The sequence below is a fragment of the Rhodnius prolixus genome, unplaced genomic scaffold (genome assembly GCF_049639745.1).
Source record: "Rhodnius prolixus isolate KJV_2025 unplaced genomic scaffold, Rpr scaffold_36, whole genome shotgun sequence".
Classification (NCBI taxonomy): domain Eukaryota; kingdom Metazoa; phylum Arthropoda; class Insecta; order Hemiptera; family Reduviidae; genus Rhodnius; species Rhodnius prolixus.
The window spans coordinates 105,116-130,552 of NW_027411639.1; the positions used below are offsets into that span (position 1 = coordinate 105,116).

Genomic DNA, 25,437 nt, shown 5'->3' on the forward strand with positions numbered 1-25,437 from the left:
CTTGGCCCGATTTTGATAAAATTTGGTAGGATGATAGGGTTAGGGCTCCCCTACGTAACATTAAAGCGGCGATCAGCTCTTACACTTGTTAAGGGGAAGTATAGCAATCGTTTCAAATTATCGACACGTGAACCGACCGAAGTGTCATTCGAATCGAAATTTTGTACAGATTTGCACTTTAAAAGTCTCGACGCCGTGCCTCATAAGGAGGGGAGTTCGCCCCACCCAAATAAGGCCCTTTCTAAAACTATTATTACCAATATTTCTATAACGCTTAGTAAGATTTTGATAAAATTCAGCTCGAATAAGTGGTTAAAGCTCCTCTACGTTGCTGATGCTCTTGCACCTACTAAGAGGAAGTACTGCAATCGTTTAAATAATCAATGAGTGAACCGATTTAAATCAATGAATTGTCGTTCGATTAAAAAATCTTTGCCTTTTAGGGAGAAGTACTGCAATCGTAGTTTATTTTTCTTACTCCTCTTAAAAGGAAGTACTGAAATCGCAGTTTAATTTTGATATTCACGTACAAATACCTTCCTACGCTTTTTCAAAAACATTGTTATTGGGGATGGTTTGGGGGACCGCAACTATAATCATTCTTTAAAAAGATCTCTCCAGTGGTAGTTACGGTTCCGACTTAACACCTTATCAGGTTATAATTATAGAATTGCTTATTCCAAATTTTAAAAAAATCTGTAAAGCAGATATGTAACTTTGTAAAATAGACAAAAAGGAAAATCTATCCAAAAGGTACAAAAATCTCCTTAACAAAAACTTACAGTTTAAAATGTTAAGTATAAGGGTTGATTAAACGCCAAAAGGTACACAAATCAGCAAGTACCCAACATTTCATTAATACTTCATTAATATTTAAGTAATTCTACTGCATTAATTTTCATTAATAAGTTATTTTTTAGAATTTATTAGATGTCACAGACCCTTATGCTGGCCACTTCATTTATAATATTTTTTTGTTATAATTATGATAAATCACATAAATATGTACATGCATGTTAAAGTAGAAAAATACAAAGTTAGAGTCGGCTACTGTCTTGAATTCGTCTTACCGAAATATTCGTGAGCACAAATAACACACAGTTATAACAAGTAGATTATTCAACAACAATTATTGATTTCTCGATTGTAATTTAATTTAGTCCCCCTAATTTTACTTATAGTAAAATACTGGAATAATTAGCTGTCCTAAAAATATGCATATCTTATTTACTTTATATTACATATATACAACATTGTGGGATGAATACCTACATTGAGAATGTAATTGAAGAAAACTATGTTACTTGCGATAAAGCCAGATAATTATTATAAACGTTTGACTACTTCATAAAATAACAATTACTTTAATCGAAGAATGAACTTAAACCGACGATTTTTGAAAATCATTGATGTATGTTGGTGAAGTTTCTTTTAAAAGAAAGTTTTGAATTTTTTAGCCTCATAATTTTTTTTTATTTTTTGTAACGTTTTTCTTTTTAACCTGTAATTAATAGTTTCATTATTATAGATAACTAGATATTACAGTCAATCTACAGTGCTACTTGAACATATATTTTGTAGACGAAAATGGCCAGCATAAGGGTCTGTGACATCTAATAAATTCTAAAAAATAACTTATTAATGAAAATTAATGCAGTAGAATTACTTAAATATTAATGAAGTATTAATGAAATGTTGGGTACTTGCTGATTTGTGTACCTTTTGGCGTTTAATCAACCCTTATACTTAACATTTTAAACTGTAAGTTTTTGTTAAGGATTTATAAACAGCGAGTTTGTCGATACCTTCTGCTTCATTTTGGAACCACGGAGATTCACCCATTTTTAGAATGTCTTGCTAAATGTTGATAAATTTAAGATCTTTCTCTTAAGAACAAGACCAGATAGAACTACTAAAATGCTTTTATGTATTTTAATACGCGCTCTCCAAGGCAAAAAGAGGTACCCTAATAAATTAAAAGGAGACAAGCTGGAGTTACTTTGGATTAACCTGATATCCGTGGAGCAAGAAGGTCTCCCGGAAAAATAGGAAAGCTGTACTCTACTAGGCTCTGAATAGACGGAAACTCACCTACAGTTTAGAATCTTGGGTAGTCTCCAAGATGAACGAAAAAGGGACTTCGAGAGAAAAATTCTGTGTGTATCTTTGGACCTAGAAAATACCACAATTAACCGAATCCATTGCCAATTAAGATTGTCCCATTCGATAATTCAGTCAAATTATTGTATTCACGATTCCGCTTCCTTTCATGTAGCAAGTTGGCTCCAAAAAGGTTTGTTGATCATTAGCAGTTAGGCTCTTGTCCTTAGTTAGACCTTGTTCGCAAGTTATGAAGCTCGAAACTATCCATCACTAACTAAGCTCCAATAAACTTATTGGTTTTGGGTAATTAAAAGCTGTTTAAACAGTTTGATAATCTAGGATGCGAAAAAAGACATTCAACTTATGTGAAATTGGGTGTTTTACTGAAAAAGTACAGTTTTGTAAAATCAATAATGTATTAATTACAGTATTTGTTTGTCAAAATGATATTACATCGAAATAGTAGAGTAAATTACTAAATGGACCGTTTATTTTGAAAGTGGTGTAAGTCCATTTTCTCTTGTTTCGAAAAAATTAAAGGTTAAAATACCTGTTAATTATAAAATTCAGACAAATTATATGAAGTCTGGCAACGTTTCTACTGTTTTATCGATATGTAATTTGGTTATATAAATTTGTTTTAGGCGTATTTTACTACACTGATGTATACTTACGGGCTGCAAATGGACTTACACCACTTTCAAAGTTAGATAATTGTAAAAATCGTTTAATTTCAATTTTGAAAAATCAAATAATAATGTACCAATATACAATAGTATTTCATGTTAATAAATAATAATATACTTCATATTAATCCAATTTTGCTTACAAATAATAATGACACGGCATTAAATAGAAGTAATATTTTTAATTTTAGACGCTAATTACATTGTTAAAATTACAAGATATTGATAGTATTTAATACAAAACAAATGTAAAATAACCGGCTACTGATCGGCAACCATCTGCTAAGCCGCCTACCTCTGTCAATTGGACTTACACCACTTTCATAATCGATGATTATGCAATTTCATTTACCGACCAATTTTAAATTCTACAAAACATGGGAATTTTTTAAGAAATTAAACACGGACTAGTTATACGAGGGTCGTTTGAAAAGTCCGTGCAAAAATAAAAACTACTTAACTTTTTGGGGTAAACCTTTTTTATTTTTCAACATAGTCTCCTTTTAGGCTTATACACTTCCTCCAACGCTGCTCTAGTTTGTTGATCCCTTCCGAATAATAGGATTTGTCCAAGTCTGAAAAATAGCCATTCGTTTCCGCAATCACCTCCTCGTTTGAATAAAATCTTTTTCCCGCCAGCCATTTCTTCATATTGGGGAAGAAATAGTAATCCGAGGGAGCCAAGTCTGGAGAATAGGGGGGATGTGAAACGAATTGGAACCCTATTTCCATTAATTTTGCGACCACAACTGCTGAGGTGTGAGCTGGTGCGTTGTCGTGATGGAAAAGGACTTTTTTGAGGGCCAATCCTGGGCGTTTTTCTTGCAGCTCGGTTTTCAAACGGTCCAATAACGATGAATAATATGCACCTGTAATAGTTTTACCCTTTTCCAGATAGTCGATGAGGATTATTCCTTGCAAATCCCAAAAGACAGTCTTTCCGGCCGAAGGAACGGTCTTCGCCTTTTTTGGCGCAGATTCCCCCTTGGTAACCCATTGTTTAGATTGTTCTTTGGTCTCAGGAGTGTAGTGATGTATCCATGTTTCATCCACAGTGACGAAACGACGCTTAAAGTCCTGCGGATTCTTCTGGAACAGCTGCAAACCGTCCTTGCAACACTTCACACGATTTCGTTTTTGGTCAAGCGTGAGCAATCGCGGCACCCATCTTGCGGATAGCTTTGTCATGTCCAAATGTTGATGCAAAATATTATGTACCCGTTCATTCGAGATGCCCACAGCACTAGCAATCTCACGCACCTTCACTCTTCAGTCATCCATCACCATATCATGGATTTTATCAATGATTTCTGGAGTAGTAACCTCAACAGGGGCGTCCAGAACGTTCAGCGTCACTTGTGCCCATATGGCCACTCCGAAAATTTTGAAACCACTTATAAACTGTTCTAATCGAAGGTGCAGAGTCACCATAATGTTTATCAAGCTTCTCTTTAGTCTCCTGAGGCGTTTTGCCTTTCATAAAGTAGTGTTTAATCAACACACGAAATTCTTTTTCGTCCATTTTTTGAAAATCACTCGACTTCCTCGATTCAAACGAATGCCAAACACAAAGAAATAGACCGATCTGGCAGAAACTTGGTGTGTGTTCTTCCAAGAGATGCTACTAACTAAACATAACCTCGATACGCGCCAGTAGTGCTATCTCTCTGACTTTGCACGAACTTTTCAAACGACCCTCGTACATAAAATTAAGCATGAATTACGTGATATCTCATTTTTTTCAAAAATAGACTTACACCACTTTCAAAATAAACGGTCCAAATTATAATAAAAAACGTACCATTTTTTTCACTGAACAAGTCCAGTGAATTAAAAAGAAATAGAAAGAAAAATTATAAAACATGTTCAAAAATTTGTTATCTTCAAAAAGGATTACCTACTAGTGACGTAAAGGATGGAAAAAGTTGGCGCTAGATCGTTGGAAGAAATTTAGTTTCTAAACAATAAAAAAAGATTTGAGAAAAGTTATGTAAGGTAAGAGTAGTATTGGCCTTGGAGGTAATACCGACGGCGAGGGTCGGTTAGCCGTGTGGAAAGTAGAAGAATGGTCATTTGCAATTCAAGTATTTGAACCGACCGACGGCAACTTGGCCAGATTATTAATTGTTCAGCCATTTTGTTCGGTTGAAATAAGAAGCTTAGCTGCTTTATTAGAGCTATTCTCTGTTTAATCCAATATTAAATGGTTTTATTCATTGGAATTGGTGTTTATAAAAGTTTAAATTTATTTTATTATAATTATTTTTCTTCAATTGTTAAGAGTTTCAACAAAAACTGCAACATCTTCGTCCAAATGAGGTCAGCGAGTCGTTAGATGGTTCTCAGGAAGAGAATCTGGTATTAATTCGGTCCATCTAATTAATGTTATAATTTCTAATTTATTTTGCTATATATTGACAAATATTCTTTAACTCATACGTTGAATCTTTTATTTCATATTCTAAGTCATTTCAGGTTTTAAATAACTTACTGTTCCTCTCAATAATAGCAAATCGACCACCATGTATGTATCTCTGCATGTTAAATTCTATTCAAGGACTATTCAGTCATCATTCCGAACACAATTATTCATATTCATTTCTATCCTCTCACCCGTTACAAGAGCTCTTTTAATGCAGATCAACCACTGACATGTCTGGTTTAACAAATGGCGAATCAAAACTAACGTTACGAAATCAAAATATATGCTATTTACTCTAAGACGAAAAATCCTGCCTCCCATCATCTAGAACCAAACTCCTGTACGAACTGTGGACAAAGTACGCTACCTTGGGCTGTACCTAGACAAACGGTTGACATGGAATCCCCATACTAGACTGAAAAGACAAGAAACTAACCAACGCTACAAAACTTCTCGCCCAGACTACTTGACAAACGTTCGAAACTTAACCTACAAAACAAAAGAATCCTAGAAAATACCACAATTAACCGAATCCCTTGCCAATTAAGATTGTCCCGTTCGATGATTCAGTCAAATTATTGTATTCACGATTCCGCTTCCTTTCATGTAGCAAGTTGGCTCCAAAAAAGGTTTGTTGATCATTAGCAGTTAGGCTCTTGTCCTTAGTTAGACCTTGTTCGCAAGTTATGAAGCTCGAAACTATCCATCACTAACTAAGCTCCAATAAACTTATTGGTTTTGGGTAATTAAAAGCTACTTGACAAACGTTCGAAACTTAACCTACAAAACAAAAGAATCCTACACCTTCTGCTATTGCGACCTATTTGGTCATACGGCATGAAAGTATGAGGATCGACTAAGCGTTCCAACTCACTACGCCTCCAGACATTACAATCAAAAAATACTTCGAAAACTTCTTAACGCTCCGATCTATGTATCTAACCTCACTATCCATAATGACCTCAAAAATCCCTTTCATTACAGATCTTGCTAACACTCGCTATCTCAAATTTTTATTCTTCTACATCAGTCCATCCTAATCATTATACAATCAGATCATAAGAATAAATCTAAAAACAATATACATAAGAATCAAAAACAGAACTCATCCCTAAAATGCAAACCGCGTCAATGTAAGATTCACTGCAATGACTGTTCAGCCATGTATGCTGGATAGATTTTGCATATTTGGGACCAAAAACAAGATATTACCTTTACTTTACTCTGTAACTAACGTTCAACAATACATGTTCAATCATGGACAAATAAATAGCCAAAACAAAACGAGTTTATTTATTTTAAAACATAACTGGCAATAGCTCTTTCATCAATTAGTTACAAAACAAGACATTAATTACTTAAACCAAAATATATAACCACATAATCAAAACCCAATGCAATAGAACCACTGAATTCGAAACCAGGTTGAAACGTTTAGCAGTTAGATATTCTTCTCTTTTTGTCCAGCAGGAGGATTAGGCTACATCACAAGTGCCTAACATGCCTAAAAGACTTCCTTTCGTCGTTTATTTCCGTCTTATTCATGGTTGCTCTATGTCTCGTTTGGACTGGAATTTATCAACCATATCAGGTATTCTTTTCGTTATCATACGATCAAGATGATTTTTCTCTATTCCTTTCCTTACTCCAAGTGATCATTAATATTGTATTCTGCAGGTATGTCATATTTCTTATATTGTCTCTTTTATAAATCTTTTTGACCCTTGTCAAGAACCTCATCTGTGCGCTTTTTGTAAAACTTTTGTTTTCAGCTACTTAGCGCTGGTGGTTAGATGAACCTTCTTTTTTTCAAGACCTACATCTAACTAACTATAATTCAAAGTATGCTAAAAAAAAAAGTAAATGCAATCTAGTAAGCATGTACAAGCTAAAGTTTCTATTTTTCTGTATTGTTTCTGAGGCTTTTCCCTCAGAAATGGGGCAATGCAACTCACTACGGATAACCCAAACAACTTTAAATGAGAGAATAATAAAAGTATATAGTTAGTATTCAAGCACTAGGTTTAGAATAAGAAATTCAAGCAGAGAAATCTGAGCGCTGTGAATACTGATGGTATGGTCTTTTTAGAATATTCCGCAAGAAATAAAAAGAAGAGGAAAGTGACTAGAAAAATCCATTCACAATTTTTATGAGGCAACAACAACGACTGCAAAAGAAAGAAAGACACGACTGGCTGCTTAAAGAAGAGATAGAATGTGAGATGAATCAGATTTGCTTATAATTGTTGTTGAATTCTTTGGCTTTAATGTTTTGTGATTAAAGAATAAGTAATAATCAATTTGTATATTTTACTCTTCTTATAACAAGAAACATTGCTGCGAAATTACAAAAACGTTTTGAAGTTTTTGCCTGTAATAATACATTTTCTACGGTCTTTACCCTATTTGTTGATGATGTGCAGATACCCGTATAGGTTCCAACATAAAAAATTTGCAGTGAACCAGTACTCAATTTGTCTTTCTGTAATTCTCCAGATTTTAACGTATTATCTTTGTTACGATGCTTATTCATCTTTGTGTTCAACTGGTTATTTGCTGTTGGACGAATTCAATGATGTTTTGTTAAGATTCTTTAAGGCCTTAAGGTCAATTTACTTTGCCGTTGTTAAATTTCTGCAGCAGGGAGTCTAGTTTATTAATTGTGCAGCAAAATAAAATAGTACTCAGATGCAAAATATACACATCTAATTAAACACTTAGATTTTTCCCAAAATTTAGATAATAATTGATAAAAATTGAGTTCTTTCAAAATTGAATTCATGATTATTATTATTTATTAACAGAATTTAGAGCTTCTAAGAGACAGTTTGACCCCTAGATGACTAAATTCAAAGTATACATTATTAAAGTAATATTAAAAGCTAAGAAGACTTAAATATCAATGATAATTTAATAGAATTTTTGCTTACAAAACATTTAACTGATGGTGGCCTAGTATGGACGAGTGATAAAAGACTGACCGGTGCTGCTTAAGTAAGTCCCCAAATGTGGCCATTTTTGTCATTATGCCATACTTCTCTTACTGCAGATCTCTGTCTTAAAATGCCAGTTTTCAATATTTATAAAAAAATAATTTTTAAATTTACAATTTCAGCAAATTTTTCTTATGGTCGTGGTTGTAACGTTCTCTTCAAAGACCAAATTTTAATAATATAGATACATAATTGTCGGCAACATTCTATGGCGGATTGAAAGATACGCTCAGATAAGGGGCAATCCCAAATTTATAAGGCTGATTTACTTCTGGTGGTGAAGCTGAAGAATAAATTTAGGCATACAATTAATTAGAAATAGTCATTTAAATCAAAACTCTTTTTCTGAATTTATTTTGATAATGTTCGAGCCTGCCTAGAATTTGACCATGCTGAAAATTAAATTCATTCTTGAAAGTTTGTTCTATATTTTATAATAATGAAATAATAATCTGTTATACATTTTGTAATGTATAAGTTTATTCTCTGGGACTAGCAAAACAATCATATTCGAATGGAACCATAAATAATATTTCGAATAAGCATTGCTATCTTCATAATTTACAACTTATTGTAATGTGCTGCTATCTACTTACTACCTTCTTGAACAGAATGATATATTATAACACTCCCCTTGTAAAGAGGATTAGATCAATATTTTTGATACCATTATACATATATAATTTAAATTAAATAATCTTTCATAAATAATTTATAGATTCAACTTAGAAGGAGTAAATGGAGACGTAAATATTATGCATTTACTTTGAAGAGAACTTAAATTTAATGTTTGCTTCATTAACCACAATCTCTAAAGTAAAACCTTTAGAATTAATCAGAGTTGGTTCAAGTTTCCTGACGAGTTCTATCCATTTTATCTTCCTTGGCTAATAGAACTTTCTTCAATCCACCTCTAGTCTGGTAAATATTCCACTCTGGTTTTTATCTAACGGAATAATATTCTAGATATAAATTCTGTAATCTCTTGCAAATCTTCGCCCTTTTTTTACTTTCATTTATCTTGGAGGAAGAGTTTAAGCGTGGATGAAGATACTGTGGAAATCACCTCCGATTGTAGACACTGGAAAAGTGAAGAAGGAGTTTTGGTTACCTCAAAATGTTCTTTGGAAAGTTTAATTTTTTAAAGGATGGTTTTTAAAGAAGTTCTTGCATGCCATTGGGACATCCAGGACCAAGCTCTAGCTTGGATTTCTTCCTTCGGTATTTTAGACAAGCCCAAGCTAGGCTTGAAGCATTATCATGGCATTAATGTAGAGGCATGAACTTAGTTTCTTTTATATGGATTAGATTTAAAGAATTATATTTAGCCTTCATTAATTTAGAGAAGGCTTATTAAAAAAAAAGAGACTTCTGCACAATTGATACGGGTAAGGCAAAAGAATAGACTTCGCTGTCGACGATTAATGTCTTTTATTTCCTGTGGTTAACCGGATGGTGTCAGTTCCAGGATAAAGTCTTTCTAGAATTCATCCTAATGAACATAAAAAGCCAATCTCATCAATGGGGTTGAAAATTCAATCTCAAAACGGAGTAACTGGCAATAATAAGCTGTGAATTGAATGATCGAAATTGGATTTCGAAGTTGATAACCTACAATAAAATTTACAAAGATTCTGGGACTATGAGAGAGAATACAGAGCGAATATGCTGTCAAGATAAGAAGTAGGGTCCTCCTCTACGCCTTATTATGGAATACTTGTATCCTTCAAGAAAGTAAAAACAAGATTTATTATTCAATAATAGAAAATATTCACCTGAAAAGATCGGAAATGTGGGAAATGTCCAAAAATTAATGTCAAAAATGAGATTATGGAAATGGAATATTAAAGATGTGTCAGGTAAATAAGATCGAGCAGTACATAAACAAAATAATAAGGAAATGACGACAGAAATAGGGTTAAGGAAGGATATTGGCCAAAAAGAAGTTGCACTGGTAAAAGCATTTGCGGTGAATGTCCACAGAAATGGTCTTAGGAAAGTGAGTTAGTGGATTCCTCCTGAGACACGAAGCTAGGGAAGGCTAGCACATCGTTGGAACGACAAGAAGGTGTGGAGACACACCTGACTTGAGATGAACTCTTTACGAGGACCATCGTAAAAGAAAATAGTGAATTATATTGATTTGAGTGCCACAGAACTCATTTTGCAGAAAGATGTCACCCAGTTTAGCTGTAACCAGTTGCATTTAAGGCCATTTCCAATCACTTCAAAGGTGTTTATTTATTATTTTATTGTTTTTTTAAATTTAAGGCGCACCATCATCTAAGAACATTAGCGCCCGGAGCTTTTTTTTTTCAGTACAATGCCAGCCTCTGGACAGTAACCTGTCGAATCAGACAACCGTCCATTCAATTGAGCTGTATTGTTGGCTCCTAAAGAAAAGAAAAAATAAGTAACTGCAACTGGTTTCGAACCCACTATCTCTGAGTGGGCACTAGTACGATAACCACTGAACTAATCCCTTACCTCATGTTAATGTTACATTTAAGGTACCTTTTCATTTTACGAAAAATTAAATTAGTTGCTAAAATTCCGAATTTAGTGAAAATGCTTTGAATTTGAAGTACCACTTACTGAATAGATTTTCCAAATTTCTGTTTATTTATTTTTGCCAAAATATTTGCTACACATCTGTAATTTACAAATTTTGATTTGAACCATTTTTTTTTTTTATCTTTTATTGGAATTTACCACTGCAACAAGCAAATATGGTACCTAATAAAAGAAATAACAGGAAATCATGAGTGGAGAAGGCACCCAGTGGTGTCACTCCAGTAACGTGCTTTACTCTCGCGATAAGAGTAGATCACGAGGCCATCTTCTCTTCAATCTCCTTAGAGAATTACCTGGTAATGTGGAGGAAGGATAGGTGTTCTATGAGAGGGTTAGGATGAGCTGCTGTAGTGGAATGAAATTTGAGAAAACGAGTGTTAGCAAGATCTGTAATGAAAGGGATTTTGAGGTCATTGTGGATGGTGAGGTTAGATACATAGAACGGAGAGTTAAGAAGTTTTCGAAGTATTTTTGACTGTAATGCCTGGAGGCGTAGTGAGTTGGAACGCTTAGTCGACCCCCATACTTCGATGCCGTATGACCTAATAGGTCGCAGTAACAGTAGATATAAGAGTCTTTTGTTATGTAGGTTAAGTTTCGTACGTTTTTCAAGTATTTTGGCGAGAAGTTTGTAGCGTTGGTCAGTTTCTTGTCTTTTCAGTTTAGTATGGGGGATTCCATGTCAACCGTTTACCTAGGTGCAGTCGAAGGTAGCGTACTTTGTCCACAGTTGGTGCAGAAGTTTGTTTCAAGATGATGGGAGGTAGGATTTTCCGTCTGAGAGCAAATACTATAAACTTTGACTTCGTAACGTTGGTTTTGATTCTCCATTTGAAAAGCCAGTCCTGTAAGTGGTTGATGTGCGTTTGTAGAGTGAGTTTTTTTTTAAAAAAAATTATTTTTAATTTTAAAAATATGATTGGTACGCAGTGTGATGAGAGAAGGTTAAAAGCGCATTTTAGTGGAATATGCAGCCTTACAATTTGGATAATTTTAATGAGTTTTGAGTGAGTGAAATTCGGTATTTGAAAAAATAATTAATAAACTCGAAATAAAGAGAAAATTATCATCATAAAATATTATAATTTATTCATGAATATTTCCATATTTACAGTTAATAATATCATAATATAAACGTTGAGAATGTTAAGTACATTTTTTTGTCGGCGTGTTTTGTGAATAGCAAACTGCCTTTCTGGTCATTTTACTTGTGTGTATTTTTATACTTCTATTCAAAGGGCCAGTGATAAGTTGCCCCATTTCAGTTTATTATGTAGGCCTTACATGCTCGGGTTAGTGGGAAATAGTTTGCCCTGTTAGGGATTGCACCATTATATCTCCCTTGTGTTTTCATACGTTGTATATACTATATAAAAGATTGTTTCCAATCCACATTACATTGTTGCGTTTATTTCGCTAACAAATTTTATAGACTATATAACAAGTTTTAGTTTGCGTTTTATTTCTTTTATAACAGGTAACAGGAAAGAGTATGATTGGTGCTAATTTGTTCCTACAAACTATTTTATAGTAAAACGTAAAAATCAACTTTCTTTACTTATCAGATTTCAGTAAGTGAATTTGGTCTTAAATGTATAATTTCTCAAAAAAGGTATTTGATTTCTTTTTTCAATTTTGAATTCTTCTATTTTATTCTATTGAACTTCTATTTTGAAACCCATCTGGGCGTTTGGAATTGAGCTGTGGGGTTCAACCAAACGCTCCCAATCTCCAAAGAATTCAGTCCCTTCAATCTAAAATACTTTGAACTATTGTACACGCTCCATTTTATGTCTCCAACTTAACTATTTATACACACTGACCTTAACATTCCTTTTGTCACCCAGGATACAGAAAACTCCACTTCAGCCTGTAATCTCATATAAATCCTCTAGCTCCAAAATCATTCTTCAAGAACTCTTCCTGATAACCCGACAAGACGTCTTAAGAGACAGTGGCCTCGTGATCTCCTCTCAAGTGAAGAGCGTGGACTAATAGCCTAATGTTTTGGAGTGCTACTACTGGGTAACTTCTCCACTTCTATTTATTTATTTATTGTTACTGTTATCACTGTTACTTATAGCGCCAACGCGCTGATTGTAGCAAAATAAACGCCCAAAAAAAAAAATTCTGTTTTCTAACTAAAATAGTAACTCTCTTGATTTTGTCCACCATTAGCAATCATATTTTCCTTATTTCTAACCTGCTTTGGATTTTTACCAGAGTTGGATTACTACAATCGCTTCTGTATTGAAATTAAGTCAAGACGTCTTTTAAATTTCCGTTATAATCTTTATTTCAAAAAAGATGAAAAATATAAAATTAATTTCTTAATTAATAAGAAGTTTTATCTCTTAAAAATTAGAGGAGAAAGGGGAAGAAATTTAATTAAGATGGACTCCAATTACTTGTACATCTGCAGTTATATACTTTCCTTTCTACAATCTAATTTGATTTTAATTTTGAAACAAAGACGAATTACTTTAAATACTTAACATTTACTTCTTCTTTAAAATTATGCACTCGTCAAATTTTGCAAACATTTTAGCCAAAATATGAGATATATTTCAATTTTGCTAAATATATTTAATTGATTAATGACCCCTTTGAAATGTAACCAAACGTTTATAATATACTTCTTCCTCGTCCAGGCTTTAGTTCTTTATGAATCGTAATTCTCGAATATCGTTTCCTTTGATAGAGGACCAAAGTTCTTCTATTGTGCGTAACTCGTAAAAGAACTGCAAATCCGATATTCATTGTTCTTTCTGCTACTATATGATCGACTAAAGTATCTTATGATGTTCAATATGAATTGTTTTATGCCATCAGTATCTTCGTTTTCTAAGAAATCCAACTTGGCTGTACCAGTCAGTTTAAGTCTTTAAGGGATTATAGGCAGTCAGAGGCGCCAAAAAAGTCATTTTTTTCAAATTTTTTTGGGAGAAAAACGTGTTTACTTTTTTATTCGGGAACTTTGCGTCATATCAGTCCATGTTTAAAGAACTTATTGTAATTTTTTCGTTACAAATTAATAATAATTGTACTAATGGCGAATATTTTAATGCAACCCTCTCGTGGACATGATATCTTGAGACTGGATCATCTGAAATCAAAATTTCGAAAAGATTTCGTTAGTAGATGACTTTATCTCGTACTTGACCGAAGGATTTAGAAAAAAATCGAATTTTTAATTTTTGGCACAACTTTAAAGTTTGATTCACGATTTTCACTAAAAAAATTGACCATTTTATGTTTGTAAAACAAGTTCTATTCATTGAGAAAAAAAAATCCTTCGTCCAAGTACGATTTTAATGTGTGTAAAAGAAATACGTAAAATTTCAAAAAGATCGGTGCAGTAGATTTTGAGATATCGTGTCCACCGACTTTGAAAAAGTAGTTTTCGAGAAAAACGCGTTTAAAGTTTTCAGCGGTTAAAGGTTTGCGAATAAAACCTGGATAATCTTTTCTTCAACTTACACAGTGTCATCGATTCCAGGCCCATAAAATAAGTCCTCCATGTCTTCCAAAATGTCCAAGTTTTCCGATTTCTGCTGTCTGTGTAGGATTCTTGCCTCCCGCGTAGCAAGTTGAGCTCTGTGCTCAGCGATGGTAATTCGAACGGTCGGGGCTTGTAAACACTTTCACTCTTACAATTTTGCTCGGATCGACTTGAAATTTTAGGACAACATTCCTGAGATACTATACTTTAATATAATTTTTTTTTAAAAAATCGATTTTTTCAAATTTCTGACTGCCTATAATCCCTTAAGTCTACCTCGTTAAGTCTTTCTTTAATAAACGCTGAGACTAGTGAGGCCGCTTGGAGGTTTAATCCTTTGCCTTGACCAGAAAAGGCTAGTAGCTGGCCCCATTCCAGGTCAAAAGTTCCAAGGGCTACAGAAGGAAGGGCTCTAACCAATGGAACAACCATCAAGATAAGTATAATCATCTTCAAAAACGCCAACGGCCTCCCAAGAAACTACCCACACCCATGCAAAATTAAGAGCAAAACCAAGATTAAAAATCTATCTGCTTTAAGTACTAATACCTGACATACCTAATTTCCGTAACTTCATAAAATTCAGGGAAATTGAAGGAAAAGAGGAGTAGATATTCCTTCCAATTTTCAATGTTAACCGTCAAAACGTTTTTGTTTCAAACTTTATATAAGATTTAATTTAAATGACTGAATTGTGAGATATAAAAAAAAAACGCGTAAACTTTAATTAAGAAGTAGCGATTTGGCCGGAAGTTGCTACAGACCTGCCAACCTTTAATGGTAACCCCTTAAAAAAAAAAAAGTGTAATTAGACGCAAGATAAATTAAAAAAAACAATTATTCCCAGGATTTACACCTTGTCCAAATAAGCAATCTCTCGAAAACAATACAGGTTTTTAATGAAAGGTTCACGCAATCACATAAATAGCCTATTTGAAAAAGACATAATTACCTCAGTCTATTTCTTTCCCTTTTTTTTACCTGAATAGGCTACGCGGACTAGAACAGCGTGTTAATTAAACTCTTGTCGACTTGGGTAGTAAAAAATCAGTTTTATCACCTTTTCCAGGCTTATATTGTATCAAACTGTTGTAAAACCTTTTTTATTTCAATTTACAGATCTTTTTTTCTTTCTTTCTTTTAGCGTTTTATTTTATGTAAATCCTAACCTTATTTACTGAAAAATCACAAAGGATTTGGTAAATCTATTAATATTGAATAGTGCATGAAAAGAGACAATGGCAATGATCATTGCGTCAATGGAGTAAGAGGGGATGAAGTAGATGAAGAATGGTGGGGATGAACCCCAGGGGCCCCACTGCCGCCTCCGAACCCACTGCCGCCTCCGAACCTACTGCCGCCAATCCCCTCCTTTTTCCGTACCAATCCAGCCGGTTTGTAGCCCAGTAGGCATCCATACACCCTCTCAGACTCATGTCCCAGACGCAATGGGGTAACACACATTTCTATCACAATACACACACTATTTTAGCTGTTATTTCGTTTTTGTTTTTATTTATTTATTTTTTTTTTAATTTTACAAATTTTATTTTAGCTGCATCGCAAAAAAAACCATAAGTTTTTAGATTTACCATAGCGCTACAGAAAACATATTATCCCAGCACCTGCTTATCTTTATTATTACCTTTAATACATTATTTTTATTATTACAATGATATTTGGTATAATGTACCTCATTGGCAGTATCTGGCATGTGCTACACCTGCTGATTAAAAAATAAAAAAAAATTATAATTAAGAAAAAAAGATTCAAAATTGCGCACGGCAACCTAAATTCTGCTTTAAGTAGTTTTAAGCACAAGCAATTCAATATTATAGCTTTTAAGTATATTTTATTGTTTGCATGACCTGAACGGGTCAAACTCCAAATCATTCGCTCTATTTATAGCTCAAAATTCGGGAACCAATTAATTTTTCTGTATCTAAAAAAGCTTCAATGATATTTTTACAAATTTCGTAGAAGAATTTAATTATGGTATATTTATCTGCTAAAACCCGTTGTATCTATAGATAGAAGAAAATGTAAACAAAATAGCTTACAACTTCTCTTCGCTTTGAGGATCGATCGAAGTTGCAAGAACTGATACATTCCTTTGAAATCTTAAAAAATTAGGTTTTTCTATAATCGCATTCTCTGATTTGAGAATGTTATTAACTATTATTGACTATAATTTATTAATTAATTTACTATAATTAATTAACTATAATTTACCAACTTTATAGAATAATTAGTTCCCAAAGTAAAAACCATTCTAGATTCTTTTTCTTTTTAAATAGTTGCAAAAACCAATTAACCTATACTAATAATATTAATTTTTTAACCATGTTAAATAATTTGACTATTTTAACTGATTTCAAGAATGTATTGGTTGAACTTTTGCGGCATTTTGCTCAATGAATAGGATGAGAAAACAAGACTCGGGCGAGATTGCTTGCAAAATATTCTTTGCAATATATATTGTTAAAAGTAAAAGGTTATGGGAGTAAATGGTGTAGATTCCATCCAACAGTGTTACTTGCCATTGAATTTAAAATTATTGTTTTTTTTTTATAAAAACAACTAAAAATAATCTTTTAACTCCTTTTTATTTAATATTTAAAGAATTTAGTTCTCTCTTTGTTCATAACATTTGACATAATAAGTGAATGTCGAACTTTTAAGGTCATTTTTTTTACAATAGTCTTCAATTTTGACTGTTTAGATAGTTCTTTAATACTGAAAAAAACAATTAACTATCATCTTAGCATCTTCGTAAAGATCACTTTCAAGATTTCAAATATTGGCAAAAATATGTGTGTCTCAAATAAAAACTGAAACGAAAAGAATGAACCACTGGGGGTAGCCAACCAAAATTAGATCAAAATATTAGCATAAAAAATATTTTATGTTAATATTCCGAATAAAAAATTAAATTTTAGCTCATTAATTTCATTTTATTTTCTTGTAACTATTGGTAAAAATAAGTATAATAATGTCAGATATTATTAATGAGATTCGCTGAGTTTGAAACGGTAGTTATTGAAAATAATGAATCAGAGAACAAAATATCCTATCTCTAGCTTGTAAAATCACTTGAAGCTAAACTAGATATTTCAATTGGGTCTCACAAGAAGATTCGATTGTAACTCAGTCATCAAAATACCTCATTTAAAAGAGCCTTCTTCATTTTTCTCTTTATTTCTTTGATTAATCTCAGGTATATTATTATCTTTAATTAAATAATTAAGTAATTTTTTCTTTAGAAAATCTTTGGGCATTCTAAGGTTGGTTTTTTTGGGACTCTCTAAAATGTCACTTTGAGGTTATCTGCAGTTTTACGATCTGCATTATGTTATTAATAATTAAAAATGTTTTAAAATAAGAAGTTTGGAAAAATGAATAAGCACTCGAAGTATTTTAAGATTAACTGATTAAAACAATAATAATAAGTTAAAAAATAAATACGTTCTTAAAATTTGCAGTGCACACATTTCAGTCAAAAAAGCCATTTTGAAAAAATCAACTAGTAAAAAGTGTTTATGCAATTCTGTTTTTCATAGAGCCGCTTCATTTTATTAAAAAACTAGAATTTTTAAGGATATCTCATCTAAACTAGACTAATGCCAACAAACTATAGAATACAGTTGCCTAATTGCAGCCTAATAATAAGAACAACTCATAAACGGAACTCCCAGGACACAAACCATCACTTAGAGCTGCCAAAGTGGTTATTGTTTGGTTTTAGCGTAACCACAGGTAAACTAAAGCCTAACCACAACACTAGAATACCTAACACTTATTTGCACAAACAGATTCAAAACAGATCTGTTGAATCTTCACTGTATTGCCATTTATATTCGAATTAATCAATTTTATACCATCTCAAATTATTTACTTATTATATAATATAATATATAACATTCTATATATAATTAAAACTGTCCGGTAGGACAGTTGTATAAGGGTTGACCATCAAAAACTGCACGAAAAAGCGTAACGTTGAAAAACACCCAACTTTGACAATTTTTTTCTATTTTTCTATAAAAGATAAAATTCCCAAATTTTCTTTAAATCTTACTCCAAACCCTCCTTCATAACTGTAATTTTTTTGCAACCACCCAGATCTAATAGGTTTCGAGAAAAAAGTTGCCGAAAATGAGCAAAAACCGCTTTTTCAAAAAATGTTCTTGTTCTTGTTCTTCTTCTTCTTGTTCTTGTTGTTCTTGTTGTTCTTGTTGTTACCTTTTTTGTAAACAACGTAGCGCCTAAACGCGTGAACCGATTTTCATGAATGAGGTGTCATTCGATTCGGAATTTTATGTAGATGTGCCTTTTGGGGGTCTCGACCCTGTACATCGTATGGGAGAGGAGTTAGCCCCCTTTATGTAAGGCCCCCTCCAAAATTATTATTACTAATTACTCTGTAAATCTTGGCCCGATTTTGATAAAATTTGGTAGGATGATAGGGTTAGGGCTCCCCTACGTAACATTAAAGCGGCGATCAGCTCTTACACTTGTTAAGGGGAAGTATAGGAATCGTTTCAAATTATCGACACGTGAACCGATTTTCATGAATGAAATGTCATTCGAATCGAAATTTTGTACAGATTTGCACTTTAAAAGTCTCGACGCCGTGCCTCATAAGGAGGGGAGTTTGCCCCACCCAAATAAGGCCCTTTCTAAAACTATTATTACCAATATTTCTATAACGCTTAGTCCGATTTTGATAAAATTCAGCTCGAATAAGTGGTTAAAGCTCCTCTACATTGCTGATGCTCTTGCACCTACTAAGAGGAAGTACTGCAATCGTTTAAATTATCAATGAGTGAACCGATTTAAATCAATGAATTGTCGTTCGATTAAAAAATCTTTGCCTCTTTGCCTAGAAGTTCTGCAATCGCAGTTTATTTTTCTTACTCCTCTTAAAAGGAAGTAATGAAATCGCAGTTTAATTTTGCTATTCACGCACAAATACCTTCCTATGTTATTCAAAACGCTTTTTCAAGAAAAGTTGTTACTGAGGATGGTTTGGGGGACCTTAACGATAATCATTCTTTAAAAAGATCTCTCTAGTGGTAGTTACGGTTCCGACTTACCATCTTATCAGGTTATAATGATAGAATTGCTTATTCCAAATTTAAAAAAATCTGTAAAGCAGATATGTAACTTTGTAAAATAGACAAAAAGGAAAATCTATCCAAAAGGTACAAAAATCTCTTTAACAAAAACTTACAGTTTAAAATGTTAAGTATAAGGGTTGATTAAACGCCAAAAGGTACACAAATCAGCAAGCACCCAAAATTTCATTAATTCTTCATTAATATTTAAGTAATTTTACTGCATTAATATTCATTAATATTTTTTAGAATTTATTAGATGTCACAGACCCTTATGCTGGCCACTTCATTTATAATATTTTTTTGTTATAATTATGATAAATCACACATATGTACATGCATGTTAAAATAGAAAAAGACAAAGTTAGAGTAGGCTACTGTCTTGAATTCGTCTTACCGACATATTCGAGAGCACAAATAACACACAGTTATAACAAGTAGATTATTCAACAACAATTATTGATTTCTCTATTTTAATTTAATTTTACTTATAGTAAAATACTGGAATAATTAGCTGTCCTAAAAATATACATATCTTATTTACTTTATTTTACATATTACATTTTTTTTTATAAAAAAAAGTTTTGAATTTTTTAGCCTCATAATTTTTTTTTATTTTTTATAACGTTTTTCTTTTTAACCTGTAATTAATAGTTTGATTATTATAGATAACTAGATATTACAGTCAATCTACAGTGCTACTTGAACAAATATTTTGTAGACGAAAATGGCCAGCATAAGGGTCTGTGACATCTAATAAATTCTAAAAAATATTAATGAATATTAATGCAGTAAAATTACTTAAATATTAATGAAGAATTAATGAAATTTTGGGTGCTTGCTGATTTGTGTACCTTTTGGCGTTTAATCAACCCTTATACTTAACATTTTAAACTGTAAGTTTTTGTTAAAGAGATATTCCTACAATGTTTTAATAATTCCATAGTTTTTTTCGAATAATTAATTGTTAAATAATCTATAAAAGTGGTCTCTACTTAAAAAATATTCCAGCAACAACACGATTTCCCTGAAGCTATTTCTTTTTTATTTGCGAGAATATGTCAAGGAAAAACGACATGATATAAATATGACTAAACCACGCCACGTCAACTTGATGAAAGCTGTGTTTTATACTTTCTTACTTTTTTTGTAATCGGTTATAAATATTAAACCTTTTTTAAAAAAATATGTCTTCTTATTTTATACAATGGTATAAATTATTATAGTTATTTACTCCAATAAACCAAAGTCTAGGACTTACGCAGGTGGTTCGGTTTGAATAATTTTATGGCCCGCAAATTTCATCCTAAATTTACAAAATTTGTTTATTATCTCTAAATAGAACTGATCGACTTACAATTTAATAATGAATTAAAATAAATTTTTGAAACATCAAAATAAAAAATAGATTTTTATCACACGCGTCACAAAAGAAAAATTTTCTAATATGAGAAATATGGCACAAGAAGTTGTGAGCGCATTTTGGTTCGAAACTGACCGAAAATATATATTGCACGTTGTACTATAAATCAAGATCATAAAGTTTAGGGGTTTTAAAATTCCTACATATTTCGAATTGCTGTATCACTTGTTCTATTCGTGTAATCTCTGCGGAAATATAGGCAATTATAGTACCCGTTTACCTCTATAATTGTGCACAATTCCAGCTTTCTAGCTGTATTTATAAAGGAGATATAAGGTGATAATGTTTGGGATCTTTACATTTCTTACATATTTCGAATCACTGTATCACCTGTTCTATTCGTAATCTCCGCAGAAATATAGGCAATTATAGTACTCGTTTACCTCTACAATTTGGCACAATTCCAGCTTTCTAGCTGTATTTATAAAGGAGATATAAGGTGATAAAGTTTGGGATCTTTACATTTCCCTCATATTTCGAATCACTCTATCACCTGTTCTATTCGTGTAATCTCTGCGGAAATATAGAAACGGGCAATTATAGTACCCGTTTACCTCTATAATTGTGCACAATTCCAGCTTTCTAGCTGTATTTATAATGGAGATATAAGGTGATAAACATTGGGATCTTTACATTTCCTTCATATTTCGAATCACTGTATCACCTGTTCTATTCGTGTAATCTCTGCGGAAATATAGGCAACTATAGTACCCTTTTACCTCTATAATTGTGCACAATTCCAGCTTTCTAGCTGTATTTATAAAGGAGATATAAGGTGATAAAGTTTGGGATCTTTACATTTCCCTCATATTTCGAATCACTGTATCACCTGTTCTATTCGTGTAATCTCTGCGGAAATATAGGCAATTATAGTGCCCGTATACCTCTATAATTGTGCTCATTTCCAGCTTTCTAGCTGTATTTATAAAGGAGATATAAGGTGATAAAGTTTAGGATATTTACATTTCCTTCATATTTCGAATCGCTGTATCACCTCTTCTATTCGTGTAATCTCTGCGGAAATATAGGCAATTATAGTACCCGTTTACCTCTATAATTGTGCACAATTTCAGCTTTCTAGCTGTATTTATAAAGGAGATATTAGGTGATAAAGTTTGCGATCTTTACATTTCCTTCATATTTCGAATCACTGTATCACCTGCTCAATTCGTGTAATCTCAGCGGAAATATAGGCAATTATAGAACTCGTTTACCTCTACAATTGGGCACAATTCCAGCTTTCTAGCTGTATTTATAAAGGAGATATAAGGTGATAAAGTTTGGGATCTTTACATTTCCTTCATATTTCGAATCACTGTATCACCTGTTCTATTCGTGTAATCTCTGCGGAAATATAGGCAATTATAGTACCCGTTTACTTCTATGATTGTGCACAATTCCAGCTTTCTAGCTGTATTTGTAAAGGAGATATAAGGTGATAAAGTGTGGGATCTTTACATTTCCTTCATATTTCGAATCACTGTATCACCTGTTCTATTCGTGTAATCTCAGCGGAAATATAGGCAATTATCGTACTCGTTTACCTCTACAATTGGGCACAATTCCAGCTTTCTAGCTGTATTTATAAAGGAGATATGAGGTGATAAAGTTTGGGATCTTTACATTTCCTTCATATTTCGAATCGCTGTATCACCTGTTCTATTCGTGTAATCTCTGCGGAAATATTTGCAATTACAGTACCCGTTTACCTCTATAATTGTGCACAATTCCAGCTTTCTAGCTGTATTTATAAAGGAGATATAAGGTGATAAAGTTTGGGATCTTTACATTTCCTTCATATTTTGAATCACTGTATCACCTGTTCTATTCGTGTAATCTCTGCGGAAATATAAGCAATTATAGTACCCATTTACCTATATAATTGTGCTCAATTCCACCTTTCTAGCTGTATTGATAAAGGAGATATGAGGAGATAAAGTTTGAGATCTTTACATTTCCTTCATATTTCGAATCACAGTATCACATGTTCTATTCGTGTAATCTCTGCGGAAATATAGGCAATTATAGTACCCGTTTACCTCTATAATTGTGCACAATTCCAGCTTTCTAGCTGTATTTGTAAAGGAGATATAAGGTGATAAAGTTTGGGATCTTTACATTTCCTTCATATTTCGAATCACTGTATCACCTGTTCTATTCGTGTAATCTCCGCGGAAATACAGGCAATTATAGTACTCCTTTACCTCTACAATTTGGCACAATTCCAGCTTTCTAGCTGTATTTATAAATGAGATATAAGGTGATAAAGTTTGGGATCCTTACATTTCCCTCATATTTCGAATCACTGTATCATCGGTTCTATTCGTGTAATCTTTGCGGAAATATAGGCAATTATAGTACCCGTTTACCTCTGTGATTGCGCACAATTCCAGCTTTCTAGCTGTATTTATAAAGGAGATATAAGTTGATAAAGTTTGGGATCTTTACATTTCCTTCATATTTCGAATCGCTGTATCACCTGTTCTATTCGTGCAATCTCTACGGAAATATAGGCAATTATAGTACCCGTTTACCTCTATAATTGTGCACAATTCCAGCTTTCTAGCTGTATTTATAATGGAGATATAAGGTGATAAACATTGGGATCTTTACATTTCCTTCATATTTCGAATCACTGTATCACCTGTTCTATTCGTGTAATCTCTGCGGAAATATAGGCAATTATAGTACCCTTTTACCTCTATAATTGTGCACAATTCCAGCTTTCCAGCTGTATTTATAAAGGAGATATAAGGTGATAAAGTTTGGGATCTTCACATTTCCTTCATATTTCGAATCACTGTATCACCTGTTCTATTCGTGTAATCTCTGTGGAAATATAGGCAATTATAGTACCCGTTTACCTCTATAATTGTGCACAATTCCAGCTTTCTAGCTATATTTATAATGGGGATATAAGGTGATAAATTTTGGGATCTTTACATTTCCTTCATATTTCGAATCACTGTATCACCTGTTCTATTCGTGTAATCTCTGCGGAAATATAGGCAACTATAGTACCCTTTTACCTCTATAATTTTGCACAATTCCAGCTTTCTAGCTGTATTTATAAAGGAGATATAAGGTGCTAAAGTTTGGGATCTTTACATTTCCTTCATATTTCGAATCACTGTATCACCTGTTCTATTCGTGTAATCTCTGCGGAAATATAGGCAATTATAGTACCCGTTTACCTCTACAATTGGGCACAATTCCAGCTTTCTAGCTGTATTTATAAAGGAGATATAAGGTGATGAAATTTGGGATCTTTACATTTCCTTCATATTTCGAATCACTGTATCACCTGTTCTATTCGTGTAATCTCTGCGGAAATATAAGAGATTATATTACCCTTTTACCTCTACAATTTGGCACAATTCCAGCTTTCTAGCTGTATTTATAAAGGAGATATAAGGTGATAAAGTTTGGGATCTTTACATTTCCCTCATATTTCGAATCACTGTATCACCTGTTCTATTCGTGTAATCTCTGCGGAAATATAGGCAATTATAGTACCCGTTTACCTCTATAATTGTGCACAATTCCAGCTTTCTAGCTGTATTTAAAATGGAGATATAAGGTGATAAACATTAGGATCTTTACATTTCCTTCATATTTCGAATCACTGTATCACCTGTTCTATTCGTGTAATCTCTGCGGAAATATAGGCAACTATAGTACCCTTTTACCTCTATAATTGTGCACAATTCCAGCTTTCTAGCTGTATTTATAAAGGAGATATAAGGTGATAAATTTTGGGATCTTTACATTTCCCTCATATTTCGAATCACTGTATCACCTGTTCTATTCGTGTAATCTCTGCGGAAATATAGGCAATTATAGTACCCGTTTTCCTCTATAATTGTGCACAATTCCAGCTTTCTAGCTGTATTAATAATGGAGATATAAGGTGATAAACATTGGAATCTTTACATTTCCTTCATATTTCGAATCACTGTATCACCTGTTCTATTCGTGTAATCTCTGCGGAAATATAGGCAACTATAGTACCCTTTTACCTCTATAATTGTGCACAATTCCAGCTTTCTAGCTGTATTTATAAAGGAGATATAAGGTGATAAAGTTTGGGATCTTTACATTTCCTTCATATTTCGAATCACTGTATCACCTGTTCTATTCGTGTAATCTCTGCGGAAATATAGGCAATTATAGTACCCGTTTACCTCTACAATTGGGCACAATTCCAGCTTTCTAGCTGTATTTATAAAGGAGATATGAGGTGATGAAGTTTGGGATCTTTACATTTCCTTCATATTTCGAATCACTGTATCACCTGTTCTATTCGTGTAATCTCTGCGGAAATATAGGCAATTATAGTACCCGTTTACCTCTATAATTGTGCTCAACTCCAGCTTACTAGCTGTATTTATAAAGGAGATATAAGGTGAAAAATTTTGGGATCTTTACATTTCCTTCATATTTCGAATCACTGTATCACCTGTTCTGTTCGTGCAATCTCTGCGGAAATATAGGCAGTTATAGTACCCTTTTACCTCTATAATTGTGCACAATTCCAGCTTTCTAGCTGTATTTATAATGGAGATATAAGGAGATAAATTTTGGGATCTTTACATTTCCTTCATATTTCGAATCACT

General features: G+C 32.9%; 1 protein-coding gene across 8 annotated transcripts in view; it reads left to right on the top strand.

Moving 5' to 3' along the window:
* The window catches only part of Syt7 (Synaptotagmin 7), a 193,993-nt gene that overhangs the window by 64,386 nt on the left and 104,170 nt on the right, over positions 1 to 25,437 (top strand). For 3 of the 8 annotated variants that reach the window (XM_074144122.1, XM_074144119.1, XM_074144121.1), the window contains exon 1: positions 15,680 to 15,733. The exons of 3 other annotated variants lie outside the window; for them this stretch is intronic. In XM_074144122.1, the coding sequence (XP_074000223.1) occupies positions 15,729 to 15,733 (5 nt within the window). In that variant the 5' untranslated portion in view covers positions 15,680 to 15,728. Of the gene's footprint in view, positions 1 to 15,678; positions 15,734 to 25,437 lie in introns of those variants that run through there. 2 more of the 8 variants (XM_074144120.1, XM_074144123.1) reach the window with 1 other exon arrangement.